We start from the raw sequence: 15,310 nt of genomic DNA, 5'->3' as shown, positions 1-15,310 counted from the left end.
AAACAAAAAAACTTTTACTACGCTGTACTTTTTACTTTTACCTGAGTAATTTTACTATGAAGTTTTTCTACTCTTGAGTAAAATTTCTGGATTTTCTTCCCACTGAATGAAAACGAAGCAGAAATCCACCAGACAGACTCACACCTGCAGCTTCGGTTCAAGTTTCAGAAGTTTTTATTTAAAAAGTTTCTTTTACCAGATTCTGTTATTTATTGTTACTTATATAAATTATTTGTCCTTAAAATACCAAAATTTCCACTTAACTTTATATTTTTGTCCGTCTGATGATGTAATTTTTAAATATTAGATGATTGATAATTCAGTACTTGAGTAACTTTTTACCAAATACTTTTCATTCTTTAGTAAAATTATGTTGAAGTAGTTTTGCTTTTACTTTAGCAACATGTTTGAGATTTAGATGAAAAACAGTCGAGAAGAATAAACATAAAAGTTATTATCGTTCTCCACCTTTTTGTTTTTCTCTTTTGTGGCTCTAGTGTCCCTTATATGTAAATATGCTGACAGGAAAGGGAAAGGAGAGGGGGGAAGACATGCGGTAAATATCGCCGGGTCCGGGAATCGAACCCGCGCCAGCCGCGTCGAGGACTCAAGGCCTCCAAACATGGGTCGCGCTATCCTCTACGCCACCACAGCACGCCCCACGTTGTCCACGTTTTAATAATTCAAATTATTGATCTTTCTGCTGCCCTTGAAGTATGTGATTGTGTCTTACAGCTTCTCACACACACACACACACACCCCCACACACACACACACACACACACACACTCTCTCTCTCTCTCCTGTATCAGATCCAGCAGAAGTCCAGTCTAAATAACCCAGAGCGGCGGCGCCGTCTCATTTCTGTTACCTTCACTCGGTCCAAGTCGGATCCGTTTCTGACCCGATTCTCATCAGATTTATTAGCGATAGTTTCTGTTTGGACTCGTTGGGTCCACGGCTGCTGCAGATTCTCCAGAGGAACTTCCTGTCCTAACCTCTCTGTCCTTCCTCCTCTGCAGCTCCCACCTCTCCCCCATGTCCATCCTGCCTGCTGACTCTGCTGAGTAAGTCCGCTCTCCACACTCACACTGTTCTCTGCAACCTGACGTTCTCACCTCCAAAGCTCTGACCAGGTCACAATATTGGTCCTCTGAGTGATGAATGAAAGTGTCTCCAGAGATGAAGGCAGGCGGCAGGATGTGAAGGAGGAGATGAGGAGGCTGCTGGCTGCTGGCCTTGTGTTTTCTTTCCAAAGCTCAACTAAAGCGTTTTGCACAGCTTGTTAGTTTTTAGCCTCAGGTTGGTGGCAGGCAGATTCTCCACTGCATGGGATTATGGAAAACATTTTCTGTGATGAAACAAGCTCATATTATGGGATATTATTTTAATAATCCAAACTTAGAGAAATTAAACGCACATTAGTATTAATAATAATAACAGAGTTATTAGAAGAGCTTTCTGTGTCCAATAATATTGGGTTAAGTGTTACAGAGAAGTGGAGCCATCAACAAGCCTCTGGTATTTTTCTGGTTGGATATTTGGCCCCACAGCATGATGCTGCAACCACCGTGCCTGATAGTTGCACTGCAAAAACACAAAACCTTACAGCATATCTTTGTCTAGTTTCTAGTGCAAATATCTTAATAAACCTGAAACACAACAAAACTAACTTACAAGTAACTTTTCAGCAGATATTGCAGTTTGTTTAAGTCAATAATTACTTGTTCCATTAGCAGATTTTCTCACTTATAACAAGACATTTTCCTACATTATAAGTAAATTAATCTGCCGGTGGAACTAGTACTGGTGTCTTATTTCAAGTGTACTAAAATATTTACAGTAGAAACTAGACAAAGACACTTGGTAAGATTTTGTGTTTTTGCAGAGTTACAAGTAACTTTTCATCAAGAAATAGGAACTTGTTTTAAGTCAATAATTTCTTAATATTGATTAATAATTACTAATTCTACTGGCAGATTGTTTCAGTTATAACATGGAAAAATATATATATTTTTAATTTCCCCTTTGGGATCAACAAAGTATATTTGAATTTGTTAAAAGTGAAATAATCTGCCAGTGGAAATAGAACTGGGTTGCTAGGTAGCGGGCTGGGCTTGGCGGGAGTTGCTAGGTAACAGGGGTTGCTAAGTAACGGTGCAGTGCCAGTTGAATGTGAAATAATCTGCCAGTCAAACTTGTACTTCTTGGTCAACATTGAGGGATTATTGACTGAAAACAAAAACTCCCACATCCTGATAAAACTTTACCTGTAAATCAACTTTGTCTTATTTCAAGTGTAATAAACTAAACAGAAACACTTGGTAAGGTTTGGTGTTTTCCAGTGAACTCCAGCAGTTTCAGGTTGATTTAGCCGTTAGCCCGGATCGTTTCAGTTTCCTCCCATCGGAGACGTCTGGCTCAGATTTTTAAAGCTTTGTTGGCTCTGGTGGCTTTTATTTGAAAGTACAGGAAACGGGGTAATGAGAGAGGGGGAAGACATCGCCGGGCCGGGAATCGAACCTGCGACCACCGCCACCAGGACTAAGGCCTCAATACGTGGGTCGTGCTTTTGCCGCTACGCCACCACAGCGCCCTCAGTTTGGCGTAGTTAAAGTAAACTCACATGAAGCCTCTCGACCTGCAGTCCCGTTTAAATTGTCTTATCAGAGAAAACGAGAGAAACTTCAGATAAAACTACAACTCTGCTTCCATCTGTCAAATATAATTCAACATTCATACAGTGAACAAAATTAAAGTTTAAATCACTGAAAAACTTGCTAATAAAAGTGATTTTTGTGTTTTTCAGGATAATTCAGAGAACCATCAGGGCTGCGGTGGAGCAGCATTTCTTTGAGCTGAAAACCAACATCAGCAAGAGGTACGAGGCAAGCTCTCCATTATTTTAGTAATTGATTATTAAATCGATTATTCTGTTTAAAAAATGCCACGTTCTGCAGATTTTTTATTTAAGCACCTTTGTTGTTTTCATACGATATTAGAAAAACATTAAAAGATGAACAGAAGGAAGCTCATGGAAACACCAGGCCTCGTCTGGAGAAAAGCTCTAGGATCAGATGAGACAGAATTTGGCATAAAATGATTTAAAAAAGAGAAGCTAGACTGTGAACACTGTGAAGCACGGTGATGGCAGCATCATGCTGTTAAATGATGATTAAAGTTTTATTCATTTATTTATTTATAACTAACTTTTGCTTCCAGTTGAACATTTTTTATTGTTTTTATTCCCAGGATGAGTCCCTCCGAGCCTGAAGAGCAGGGTTGCCATGACGACGAGGAGGAAGAGGAAGAACAGCAAACTGACGCCGAGGACAGTCCCTGCGACGCAGAGAGGGAGACCCCGCTCGAACAGAGCGAGCAGCAGCCGAGCGAGAGCGACGCAGAGGTCAGCATCGTTTTCAGTTTGACGCCAAAAACAGAAAATCTCCTCTGGACTCAAACTGGAATTACAGGAAAACATACACACACACGCCCACACACCCACTCACACACACACACACACACACACACAGAAAACCACAGCGTTATTCCAGCCGTCAAACATCCAGACTCCGCCGGTTCACCTCCAGTCCTTGACTCCACAGTTCAGATAGTTTGTAGATAAATTTAGAGAGAGGACAAAGTGTCTCCGCTGCCTGGACGTCTCGTCCTCTCGCACATTTAAAGCTCAACGTTTCTCTGACCAGCTTTTATGCGCTGCTGGCCCTTTAAATCCCCATCTACCATTTTTATTTCTTACTGATATTACAAGGTTACAGTTGCAATTTTAGGAGAATAAAGTAGTTATTTTACGAGAACTCCTACATGAAAACTAGCAAAAATGAAGTGAGGAATGTTGAGCATCTTGTGAAGTTACACTTTATCTTCCAGAGATTAGAAAATATTTCATCTTTTAACACATCAGCAACAAAGTATTACCAGCAAACTTTTGGTAATACTGTGAAACTTTTATTTAGAAGAAAGGATTTCAGCCTGAGCTGCTCACAGCAGATCCAGTTTTAATGACTGCTTATACTTTTTATGATTATTCTGTTACAGTTTCCTTGTTTTGCATTTATTGTTTCTGTAACCTTTGTTTTTAGCAGGATAAATTAAACATTGTAAAAAGACAACAGATGAAAAATAGCTCATTCTGGACATTTACAGAAATGTCATTGTGCATTTCTACCAAAAACAAAAAGATCTTGACAACATTTCTTATTAAAATGATGTCTTTCTTTTAGTTTGAAGACATTTTTCTGGTAAAATTGTGTATTCATTCTGCTAATGTTACTACTTTATACGGAGAATTATCTTGCAGCTCAAAGAAGGGATTATTGAAATAAAAGCCACTTTGGAAAATATTTGTAATTTCTATTTTTCAGGAAAGAGAGCGAATTGGATCTGATATAAAAAAATTTAATTCTTAAGCCATATAAAATACACATAATTATTTCACTCTATATTATTTTATTTAAATAATAAATACAGTGACACAACCATGCACATTTTTAAATGAATAAGTTTTTTAATTTGATTTTATAAAATTTATTGGTACATTAATTTCATAATACATTTGGATTTGATTATCTTATGATAAAGCTACGTTTAGTCTTTTTCTGTTTTGTGAGGATTGTCAGAATCATCTGTCGACCCCCAGCTAGCGTCTCGCGACCCACCGGTGGCCCTCGACCCCCATTTTGATTTGCCAGCATCAGCAGAACAGATGATTTCTGACTTACAGGTTTTAAAAAGCAGCTAAAGTTTAAATCATAACTGACGTCTTTGTGTTTTTCTTGACAATGTTTCCAGATGGTCAGTGTTTCGGTTCGTTTCAGTTCGTTTCGTTTCGGTTTGTTTCGGTTTGATTTGGTTCGTCCCCCTCCGTTCGGGAGGAAGTGAAACGTCTGAATTGGGATTCACCCAGCGATGGTGGACTCCCAGCAGAGTCTGCTTTCTGTTCTTCACTTCTCGCCTCTTCTGCTTCTGGAAAGCTTCGTGATCAAACCGTCGCTGTTTGTCGTTTTTCCCCCAGAATTCAGTGGGAGCCGGCGGCGTGGAGGAGAGCTCAGGAATGGATCTGGATCCAGAAGCTGCCAAAGATGCTGGGAAGAACTTCAACACTGCCAGGTGACCAGATCGAGTTTCTACTTCCTGTTGCTGCTTTTAATGCACCAAACGTCTCAGCATTTATGTTTTTATTAGAATTACAAAACTGTTTTCATTTTTAGCTGATCAACAGTCACAGTTCTCTAGACATGATCTGTAAATTATTGTAGATTTAAAACAATAACAGATTTTACAGGAAAAAAGATTAAAACACCAATAAACCATATCCTACACTTTTCATTTGATCGTATTTTTCTAGATTTATTTTCTTTATATCAACAAAAATTGTGTTGCTGATCAATAAGTTATTGCAGTAAACAATAATGTTGTTGTTTTGACACTATTTTCAAGTAATTTTATAATAAGGGCTTAATAGTAATTATGAGAACACATTCTCAAAGATCAATAAACTTTAAATCCATCGGAGGAACTGAAACTGGAAAACATAAAAAAACAAAACAACAAATAAAATGAATTATGAAGAATCTGTAAACAAAGTGGTCCTTAAAAAAAAGGTTTAGTTGAGACCAAACTGAAGACTTTATCATCCAGTTCATGGAAGAAAAGAGAAAAACGATTAACCAAGGAAATGTAAGTTATTGTGCTTTAATTTATCATGTGATTTATTGATTTATTGATTATTCTGACAGGCCTACCAAGAACAGTATATGGCTCATTCTTGCATCATTTTGAAAAGTTTATTAAACGTCTGCATTTTAGTAAAACTGGTTATGATCAATTTGACTAATAAATTAAATGAAAATAAAAGCAAAATATTAAAAATGCCACCAAATGTAGTTTTTTCCTGAATTAATTTCTCTGAACTAAATTTCTGAAGCATTTTCCACCTGCTGTGTTTGTTTTTAATCTGTGACTCTTCCTCAGCTGGTCCAGTCGGTCTGGAGGCGAACATGTGACGGGTCGTCACACGGAGGAACAGAAATCACAGCTGAAGTCGTTTTTTAAGTTTTGTTTTTGATGATTTGTTTGGTGTCACCCGTCAGGCAGGACAATCAGCCGCTGGACGCCATGGAGCAGACGGTCACCATCCGCTGCGTAAGTAGCAGGAAGACGTTCAGGTTTCTGGGAACGTTTCACCTCCACGGCTGGGAGATAAACTTTCTCATTTTAATCAGACATAAAAGATGTTAAAACTGGATTTATAGAACCAAAGATACCATAAAAACAGCAACATCTCTGCTGTGGTTTAGTGCTGGAGCCTCCAGCAGATTCTAGCCAGTATTTTTGTTTAGTTTCTAGTGAGAATGTTTAGTATTCAAAACTAACTTATTAATACATTTTAGTTTGTTTTAAGTCGATAATTCCTGAAGTAATATTTTTTTAAGTCTTAGTTCCAGTGGCAGATGTTTTTCTTGTAATGTGGTTTAATTTCAATTTGGGATAAATAAAGTAGTTTTAAATTTCAATTTGTTAGAAGTGAAAAAATCTGCTGCTGGAACGAGAACTAGGGTTTGGCTGGGGTTGCTAGGTGACGGTCGGGGCTTGGCTGGGGTTGCTAGGTGACGGTCGGGGCTTGGCTGGGGTTGCTAGGTGACGGTCAGGGCTTGGCTGGGGTTGCTAGGGTACGGTCGGGGCTTGGCTGGGGTTGCTAGGTGACGGTCGGGGCTTGGCTGGGGTTGCTAGGTGACGGTCGGGGCTTGGCTGGGGTTGCTAGGGTACGGTCGGGGCTTGGCTGGGGTTGCTAGGGTACGGTCGGGGCTTGGCTGGGGTTGCTAGGGTACGGTCGGGGCTTGGACCGAGCCAGTTGCCTGTTGATTGTGAAATAACTGAAATAATCTGCCAATTGAACTAGCTCCATTTTATCCATATAAAGGAATTATTGGATTAAAAGAAACTATTTCATCCTGTTGAAAAGTTTCTTGTAAGTTATTTTTTTACTTATTTCATGTTAAGATATCTGCACTAGAAATTAGACAAAATTACTTCCTACAGTTTGGTGTTTTTGCAGTGCATTTGTTTGTATAGATACATATTTAAATATATATTTCTATTTAAATTTCAATGTTATGTCTTTAAATACACAATATAAATCCAACATTTAACAAATTGATAAAAGGAGGCATAGAATGATGTATTTCAGTCAGAAATAAACAGATTTGGTGCTTTTGCATTTCAGTTATTTTATATAAATATATATAAATTAAAAGACATTATTTCTACTGTGTGTTTAGGCAGCTTCTTTATTTCAGTTGTATTTTAATCATGTTTGAATAAAAAGTAATGGCTTAATAAAGGCACTGATATTAAAAAAGTGATAATTTTCATAAAATACAGAAATTGTAACATAATGAATTTTTGTTCATTTCTGACTAAAATTAATTATTTTCAGCCTCATTTTAACAATGTGTTACATATATTCATGTTAATCTAAATTTAAAGACACAACTTTGAATTTCAAACAGACTTGATGTCTTATTAACCTCATGACCCCTGTCAGGAACCGCCATGCCCGCTGTGAGGCCCACGACCCTCACTTTGAAAACCTCGGGTTAAAACCAAAAACTCTGTTGCTGTCTTGCTGCTCCTGAATTCATTTCCAAGCTTCGGCAGTTAAATGTTTCCGTATATTAATTGATTTATTGATTTATTCTGTTTGTTTCTCCTTCCTGACTGGCTCTGTGTTCTTGGTTCTGATTGGTCCGTCTCTCCTCCCAGGACTCTGATTCGTTTGGCTGTGATCAGAACGCCAACACCAGCGAGGCCAACAGGAACCGCCTGTCGCCGTGCCAACCAAGCTCCGCCCCCCACAGTCCCCACCTCCAGCTGTTCCCAGATGACCGGTGGGAGGGTAGGTTCCCAGAAACGCCCCGGATTATTAGTCTAATCCAGATTTTAATCCAGTTTGATTATCATGAAGTTCAGAAACTCCTGACATCATTTGTCTGGTTTTAAAGTGAATGGAGTTTTAGTTCTGATCCTCTTGCATTCGGTGACGCTCTGTGTCCACTTTGCTCATGAAAGTCCAGATAAACAGAGGACTGAGTGCAGAGCCCTGAGGGACGCCTCCTCCAAACGCTGCTTTCTGTAACTCTGATATGATTTTGTTGCATTTTCTGAATCAATAGGTAAAGATTTGATCTCTGGGATCCTCTTTGGTAGAAAACAGCTGATTTCTGCTGCTTTGCTTCTTCATGGAACAAAAGTTATTTTCAGTGATTAATTTTTACGTTGAGTTTTTGGACATTTTCTGGTTAGAAAGGTGTGAATCCTGACATTTCAGTTTGTTGAATGAATGTCGCTGTGTGATGATCTCACGGCTCCATCTCTCTTCCTCCTCCTCCTCTTCCTCCTCCTCTTCTTCTTCTGCCCGTCCGAACAGCGTCACCCCTTTCCCATCTCCACCTCCCTCCCATCGACTTCTCATGTATGCACCTGCAGAAAGAAGGCCAAGGTAAGTTAGCTGCTTCATGTCCACCGATTCACCCACCGCCCTCCCCGTCACCGCCTCTCAACGGTTGCCATGGCGACCGCACAGGAAGCATGTTCAGAGCCTTTCTGACGGTTGGGATAACGCCGGGCTCCGCTCTGCCTGCAGCTGCCACTTTAACGGCCTCCTCTTCCTCTCAGCTTGTTAGCTTAGCGCTAACGCTAGGTGGGCTTAGCGTCAACCTGCACGTCGCTGAGGAGGAGCTACTCACGGTTGTTCAGATGTAGCTCGCCACGCTGGTTGCTGTAGGAGAGAGTTAGAGGTTTGATGTTTCCATAAACGTTTCTGATGTTGACCCGGATTCTCTTCCAGACCCGGTTCCGGCGTTCAAATCCTGGCAGGATGACACGGACAGCGGCGAGGCGCAGCTGTCGCCGCTGGCCGGACGCATGGTTCCGCTGCCGCTGGAGGACGACGGCGAGGAGGACGACGGCGACGGACTGCAGGACGACTCGCCGTCCTCTTCGCGCTCGCACCCGCACATCCTGGCCCGCCGCTTCCTGGACTTCGGAGCGCACAGCACCCAGCGCTTCCTGCAGCAGGACGCGGACGCCGCCTCGCCCTGCAAGGCGCAGCGGTACGACCAGAACCGCCGCTCCTGTTTGGACCCGTCAAACATGGCGGCGCTGACCCAAACTTGTCTCTTCAGGCCGCGGCGCGCGTCGTTCGGCTCCAGGGAGGCCATGAGGGGAGATTCGGTGACCCATCAGCTCAGCAAGAAGCTGCAACATCTGAAGAAGAAAATCAAACAGTTTGAGGAGCAATTCGAGAAGGAGAGGAACTACAAGGTAGCGTTAGCATCGCTCCGTTTAGGCTTTGTAATCCCCAGAGTGACCTTTCCTCTGCGCTGACCGGACCCGGTCCAGAAACACAAACAGAACCGCCTTACTGCCGCTGTAGCTCCTGACGTGACCTCTTGACCTTTCTCTGCAGCCGTCTCACGCAGACAAGGCAGCTAACCCCAAAGTCCTCAAGTGGATGACCGACCTGACGAAGATCCGCCGACAGATTAAAGGTAAAACGGAGCTCTGTGTGTGTGTGGGCGTGAGTGTGTGTGTGTGTGTGTGTGGGCGTGAGTGTGTGTGTGGGCGTGCGTGTGTGTGCGTGCAGGTGTGTGTGTGTGTGTGTGTCGAGTTCGTCCCCTCTAACAGCAGCATGTTGCCGCTCTAACGTGAGCAGCCATGTTGGCGTTGCCGTGGCTCCCACCCTTCAGTGTGCCAGTGCGTCCTTGTGAACCCGTGACCTCTGGGATGACCTCAGCGCGGCGAAGCAACAACCTCTGACTCCCACACAGTCTGGACCCGGGGTGTACAAACTTTCTGTCGCAGGGACCAAAATCATCGGCTCAAAATGACATTTTGAAAAAATAAAATCACCAAAAATGATTAATTTTTCTGGCAATAATCTAAACATGAACTGTTTTTAATTTAAACGGATCAAACCCAGAAATAATTGTTAGTCACTGAAAAGGAAAAAACTTTAATCTGAGAATTTTGACTTTAATCTACAATAACCAAAATTATTTGCAGAAATGTTGCTGAGAACTTTATTGTTTAACTTCCAGGTTGAGTGTAAGAAACATTTCAAAACAAAATTTTGTTTTATTTTATTTTGTCCCTGTTGTGGAGTGTAGAATAATATCACATTATGTTATTAATAACAGTAATAAATGTTGTGTTTAAATCCTGTTGTTGTTTCGGACTCGACTGAACAAATATTTCATCTTTTCTTGGCCATAAATCTGGATCCAGTTCAGCCTTCGTTTGAAAACACTTCCTGTTTTCTGCTGGGTCAGCGAGTCCTAGTTACCATGACAACGCTTTGTGTGGCGTCTAACATCTTTCTAAGCAGATTTTATTTTTTGTCCTAATTTATTCTTAAACTGAAAAGGGACCGCAGAAACTGAGTCCACAAATGTCCCCGGCACCGCGGTTTGAGCACCCCCCGGTCTCATTGATTGAATATTGATCGTTTTGTTGCTTTCGCCGGGCTGATCAGATCCCAGGACCCTCGCACGCCGCTCCTCCGATCACGGAGGGCGCAGAGGCTAAAAGCGTTTCTCTGTTTCAAACCAATAAATCGATCAATAACTCGAGCAACCGCTCTCCACTTTCCTCCTTCCATTGCCCAACGACCGATTGATTGATTGATTGGCCACCAGGACGCCAGCACCTCCTTTCCCCCAGAAGTTCGCTGAGGCACCAGGCTTTGCTCCATTCACACAGACGCCACGCTGCCCCCCCCTCCTCCTCCTCCTCCTCTTCCTCACCCCCCCACCTTGCTCCCTCCCTCCCCCTCCACCCCGCCTCAGCCTCTAGACCGTGTCACCTCAGTAAGTACAACCCCCCCAGTAAGTAGACGTTCTGAATACTTCCCACAGTCACGGCCTGGTGTTACTGGTGTTACTGGTGTTACTGGTGTGTTTGCCATCCAACCAGCATGTTGACTTGAGTGACGAATGGAGAGATGAATATTTAGTGAACTTTAAAGGAAACCGTCTCTGTGACTGAGGAAAGGAAAAACTCTTCAGTTTCTGTTTTTAAAAATCTGAAAAGTGTGGCATGCTTTTTATTTCAACCCCACTTTGAGTCAGAACTGTCTCAAACTTCCTCTGAGTTTATCTCCAGTTCAGTCAGGATGGATGGAGAACAACAGTTTTCAACAGCTGGACTTTAACTAGGCCGCCCTAACACAGGATCTGCTTCCATCAAGCGTCAGAACCGACTTTCAGCTAATTTAGATAGATAGATAAATCTTTATTGTCATTGTCACAAGAACAACGAAATTTAAAAGTAATCCATTAATCATTAACTGATGACAGAAAGGCTATTTGCTGAAAGAAGAACATCATTAAGCCAAAACTACAAAAAATATAAACATTTTTCATTTAAGATGAAATAAAATCTGTTTTAGCATAAACTCCTTTAGTGCAGCTTTAGCTTCAGATTCAAATTCTGGGAAAAAAAAGTTTGTTAATCACCTTTTACTCCAATTATTAATAAAAAATAATCATCCAGGGGCGTGCCGTGGTGGCGGAGGGGTTAGCGCGACCCACATTCAGGCAAACGTAGCCTCGACGCGGCCGTCGCGGGTTCGACTCCCGGACCCGACGACGTTTGCCGCATCTCTTCCCCCCCCTCCTTCCCCCTTTCCTGTCAGCCTACTTTGAAAAAAGGGACACTAGAGCCCACGATTAAAAAAATATATATATAATAATAATAATAATAATCATCCAATCAGCTCTACAGATAAATGATCAAACGTTAACTAAAGGATTCTATTTTAGTTCAGAATTAAAAAGTGATTCTTTTCACATCATTTTTGTACTAATAATAAAATGAACTTAAGTGGTTAAATAAAAAATTGCTGAATTTTATCCAACTAATAATCATAAAATAATCGTTAGCTGCAGCGCTGATCTCTCCACACTTTTCAGATTTTTTAAAACATTTTAAGTTCATAATTTTTAGAGTAACATCGGATCCTGTCCAGTCAGTCCAGAAAACGGTTCCAAGGTTCCCATGTGGATCCTAACTCTTCTTCATGTGTTCTCGTCCTCCAGACGCCAAACACTGTGCGGAGAGCGAGCTGGGCCCGCAGACCCGTCCCCGTAGCAACACCCTCCCCAAGAGCTTCGGCTCCACGCTGGAGCAGGGCCACGACGCGGCGGGGGAGGTCCGGGGCCCGCGCCCCACCAAAGAAGAAACACTGGAGCTGATCCAGCGCCGCGTCAAAGGGAAGCGGCAGGAGGACGGCTGGCCGGACGACATCAAGGTAACCAGCTCAGCATATTTTATATGAACATGTTGCCAGTTCATGAAAGAGGTGGCATCTTTTTGTTTTGGTAATTTAACAGGATTAAAGGCTGAAACGATATTAAATACGTTGTAGTACCGAGTCACACCACAGGGTGGCGGTGCTTCAAAAAAATGATGATATTTGCAGAAATTAACACATTCAGTGAGAAAACATCTGTTCATTATGTTAAAATAACAGTTTGTTTTACTGGGTCATCATGTCTAACGTGAATTAAGATTCTTTTAATAACTAATAAGTTTATAAGAGTGGAAGATCCTGGTTTAAATGGTGTTTCTGCAGAAGATGACCAAAGAGCAGCTGTCCTGTGAGAAGATGGTCCTTCAGAAGAACTTGCTGCACTACGAAGGCCTCCATGGTCGACCCGTAAGTCCGTCCTGCTGCCGCACCGCCGCCGCCGCCGCCGCCGGCTGCTGCTGCATGACGGCGTGTTTCTGTGATCAGGTGACCAGAGAGGAGCGGCTGGTGGTGAAGCCTCTCTACGACCGCTACAGGCTGGTCAAGCAGATGCTGGCGAGAGTCAGCATCAGTCCGGTAACGGTAAGGCCGCCTCCGACCGCCGACGCCCGTCAGCGCTCCGCCGCTAACGCCCGTCCTCCGCTCCAGGTGTCTCCCTCCAGCAAGAGGCGCAGCCAGACCCTCCAGCCAATCATCGAGGGAGAAACCGCTCACTTCTGGGAAATCAAAGAGGAGGAAGAGGAGGAGCAGAAAGGCGGCGAGGAAGAGGAGAAGGAGGAGAGGGAGGAAGAGGAAGACGACGAGGAGGAGGGCGAGAGCAGCGGCGGAGAGATGCAGAGCTCCGAGGTCATCATGGCCTTGGAGGCCGTGACCCCGAGCGGCGAGTCGGTGAGGAGCCAACCGGACGGGCTGAGCGACAAGATGGAGGAAGGATCCGGGCGGCTGGCGCTGGACCTGCGCCTGTCCAGCTCCAACGCCTCGTCCATGTAAGGACCTGCTCGAAAAATGGTTTCACCTTTTTATGAGATTGATCTCCTCCAGCCAATCAGAGCCAGGAGGCGGGGCTTAGCGCTGTCCGTTAACCACATGCTATGCTAGCTGCAGTGTAGCAAGGAGCTACGTTTTTTCAACAAATATGTAAAAGAATCTTTTTTATGAAAATTACAATGAGAAAAACTTTTCAAATACTAAAATAGTCTGAATTACTTAGAGACTGTTGGTTTAACCACCTGCTGACTCCATTTCCCATGATCCTCCAGGCCAGAGCTGCTGGAACAGCTGTGGAAGGCCAGATCAGAGAAGAAGAAACTGAGAAAGACGATCCGAGAGTTTGAGGAAGATTTCTATCAGCATAACGGGAGGTAAGTGAAGCGACGCGTCCGTTCGTCGCCCGCACCCGCAGGAAGAGCTGAGCGCCGCCATCTTGTTTTCCTCCATCCTGCAGGAACGTTCAGAAGGAGGACCGGGTGCCGATGCTGGAGAAGTACCGCGAGTACAAGCGGATCAAGGCCAAGCTCCGCCTCCTGGAGGTCCTCATCAGCAAACAGGATTCCTCCAAGTCCATCTAAGTTTCTGTCGGATAACCGCTGTCATCGCACACGGCGCCACCTGCAGGACGCCACCATGAACCCTTCATCAGCAACACTTCACATGTTGAGGGAAAAACAAAACATTTTCAGACGTTATTTTATGGTTTGCAGAGAAACTTTGGGAAATCTTCCTGTTTGTTCGTGTTCTGTTGGGTTTGCTTCATCACACTGCCGGCGTAGCGGGGAGGGGAGCGACTTCCTGCTGGCAGGTCGAACGAGACGCAGGAGGAACTTCTCCGAGTTTCAGTTTGTTTGTGGCGCAGAGTGCTGGGAGGGGCAGGAAGGGTTAGATGTAAAAAATGTTATTTGCACAGCATTCCCAGAATGCAGCCCCTCTGTTGTTTCCATTTGTATTTCTAGAAATTAAGCACTACTTCTATACAAATATCAATATACTGTACATAAAACCAGAAAAAATGAATGTCAGACATGTTTAAATTATTTCACAGTTGGCCCCTTTTAGGTTTATTATATGTGTGATGTTTTTTTTATTATCCATACTGCTAATGTTCCTACATTAACCTTTTGTATGTAACCCCAACATGTCGTCGCTCTGTGTAATATAAGCTAATATAGCAGTACTGTAGTCGGCTTGCATGGCAGCACAGATCTTATCCAACACCAACTGTTCTCATTATTTGTGCCATGAAGAAGCAGCAATAATAAAAGTTTGCATCAGACATATTTTAACACGTTTCAGCTCCGTGTGTCAATATTTTCCCACATTAAAAAGTGTTTTTGACTCGTCAGAAAACATTCTGGTCTCTTAAATGTTTCTTTCTCACCACAGCAGAGTGGAGAAACTCCCACGCTGTTTCACACTCACCGGTTTCTCCAGAAATCCACAGAAAATATTTCTCTGCAAAGGTTACACATTTAGTCAGCTGTTAATATTCAATACTTTACTTTTTCTTTAGCTCTCACATTTTTTAAAAACAATAAAGGTTTAATTTGTGGAAATAAAACGTCTAGCTTGCTACATAAGTTCTGCTGTTTTCTTTTTTTTACCTCTGAACTGTTTAACATTTGATACTTGTGTTATTGCCCTCTGGTGGAGAAACGAAGTACTGCATTTAGACTTAGACTTGTACTTTATTGATCCTTTGGGAAGACTCCCTCAGGAAATTGAAGTTACCAGCAGCTCCCAGGCAAAAAACAAAGATAACACACAGTAAGCAAAAGTGCAAAAGAATACAAAATACAAATTAAATACTAAGGTACACACCAAATGTGAGTAACCAAAACCTTAAATTATGCAAGAAAAACCTTAAATTATGCAAGAAACAAGAAATAAGAATATAGAATATAAGAATATAAGTAAATATAAATACAAATACACAAAAAAATATAAGAATTTGGCGGATAGATTGACCAGTGATATCGTATTGCA

At 42.6% G+C, this 15,310-nt stretch overlaps 1 protein-coding gene across 4 annotated transcripts in view; it reads left to right on the top strand.

Moving 5' to 3' along the window:
* The window catches only part of fam13b (family with sequence similarity 13 member B), a 51,281-nt gene extending 36,607 nt beyond the window's left edge, over positions 1 to 14,674 (top strand). For 2 of the 4 annotated variants that reach the window (XM_032554481.1, XM_032554482.1), the window contains exons 8-24: positions 1,023 to 1,067; positions 2,810 to 2,881; positions 3,253 to 3,406; positions 5,036 to 5,130; positions 6,114 to 6,165; positions 7,786 to 7,918; positions 8,450 to 8,521; positions 8,870 to 9,134; positions 9,207 to 9,345; positions 9,491 to 9,572; positions 10,719 to 10,889; positions 12,120 to 12,331; positions 12,656 to 12,739; positions 12,818 to 12,913; positions 12,980 to 13,317; positions 13,591 to 13,692; positions 13,776 to 14,674. In XM_032554481.1, the coding sequence (XP_032410372.1) occupies positions 1,023 to 1,067; positions 2,810 to 2,881; positions 3,253 to 3,406; positions 5,036 to 5,130; positions 6,114 to 6,165; positions 7,786 to 7,918; positions 8,450 to 8,521; positions 8,870 to 9,134; positions 9,207 to 9,345; positions 9,491 to 9,572; positions 10,719 to 10,889; positions 12,120 to 12,331; positions 12,656 to 12,739; positions 12,818 to 12,913; positions 12,980 to 13,317; positions 13,591 to 13,692; positions 13,776 to 13,899 (2,236 nt within the window). In that variant the 3' untranslated portion in view covers positions 13,900 to 14,674. The remainder of the gene's footprint in view (positions 1 to 1,022; positions 1,068 to 2,809; positions 2,882 to 3,252; positions 3,407 to 5,035; positions 5,131 to 6,113; positions 6,166 to 7,785; positions 7,919 to 8,449; positions 8,522 to 8,869; positions 9,135 to 9,206; positions 9,346 to 9,490; positions 9,573 to 10,718; positions 10,890 to 12,119; positions 12,332 to 12,655; positions 12,740 to 12,817; positions 12,914 to 12,979; positions 13,318 to 13,590; positions 13,693 to 13,775) is intronic. The other 2 variants (XM_032554483.1, XM_032554484.1) reach the window with 2 other exon arrangements.
* The last annotated feature ends 636 nt before the right edge of the window (positions 14,675 to 15,310 follow it).

The sequence above is a fragment of the Xiphophorus hellerii genome, chromosome 23, assembly GCF_003331165.1.
Source record: "Xiphophorus hellerii strain 12219 chromosome 23, Xiphophorus_hellerii-4.1, whole genome shotgun sequence".
NCBI classification, from domain to species: domain Eukaryota; kingdom Metazoa; phylum Chordata; class Actinopteri; order Cyprinodontiformes; family Poeciliidae; genus Xiphophorus; species Xiphophorus hellerii.
Note: the sequence above shows the minus strand (reverse complement) of the source record. Positions and strands in the feature narration are given on the sequence as shown.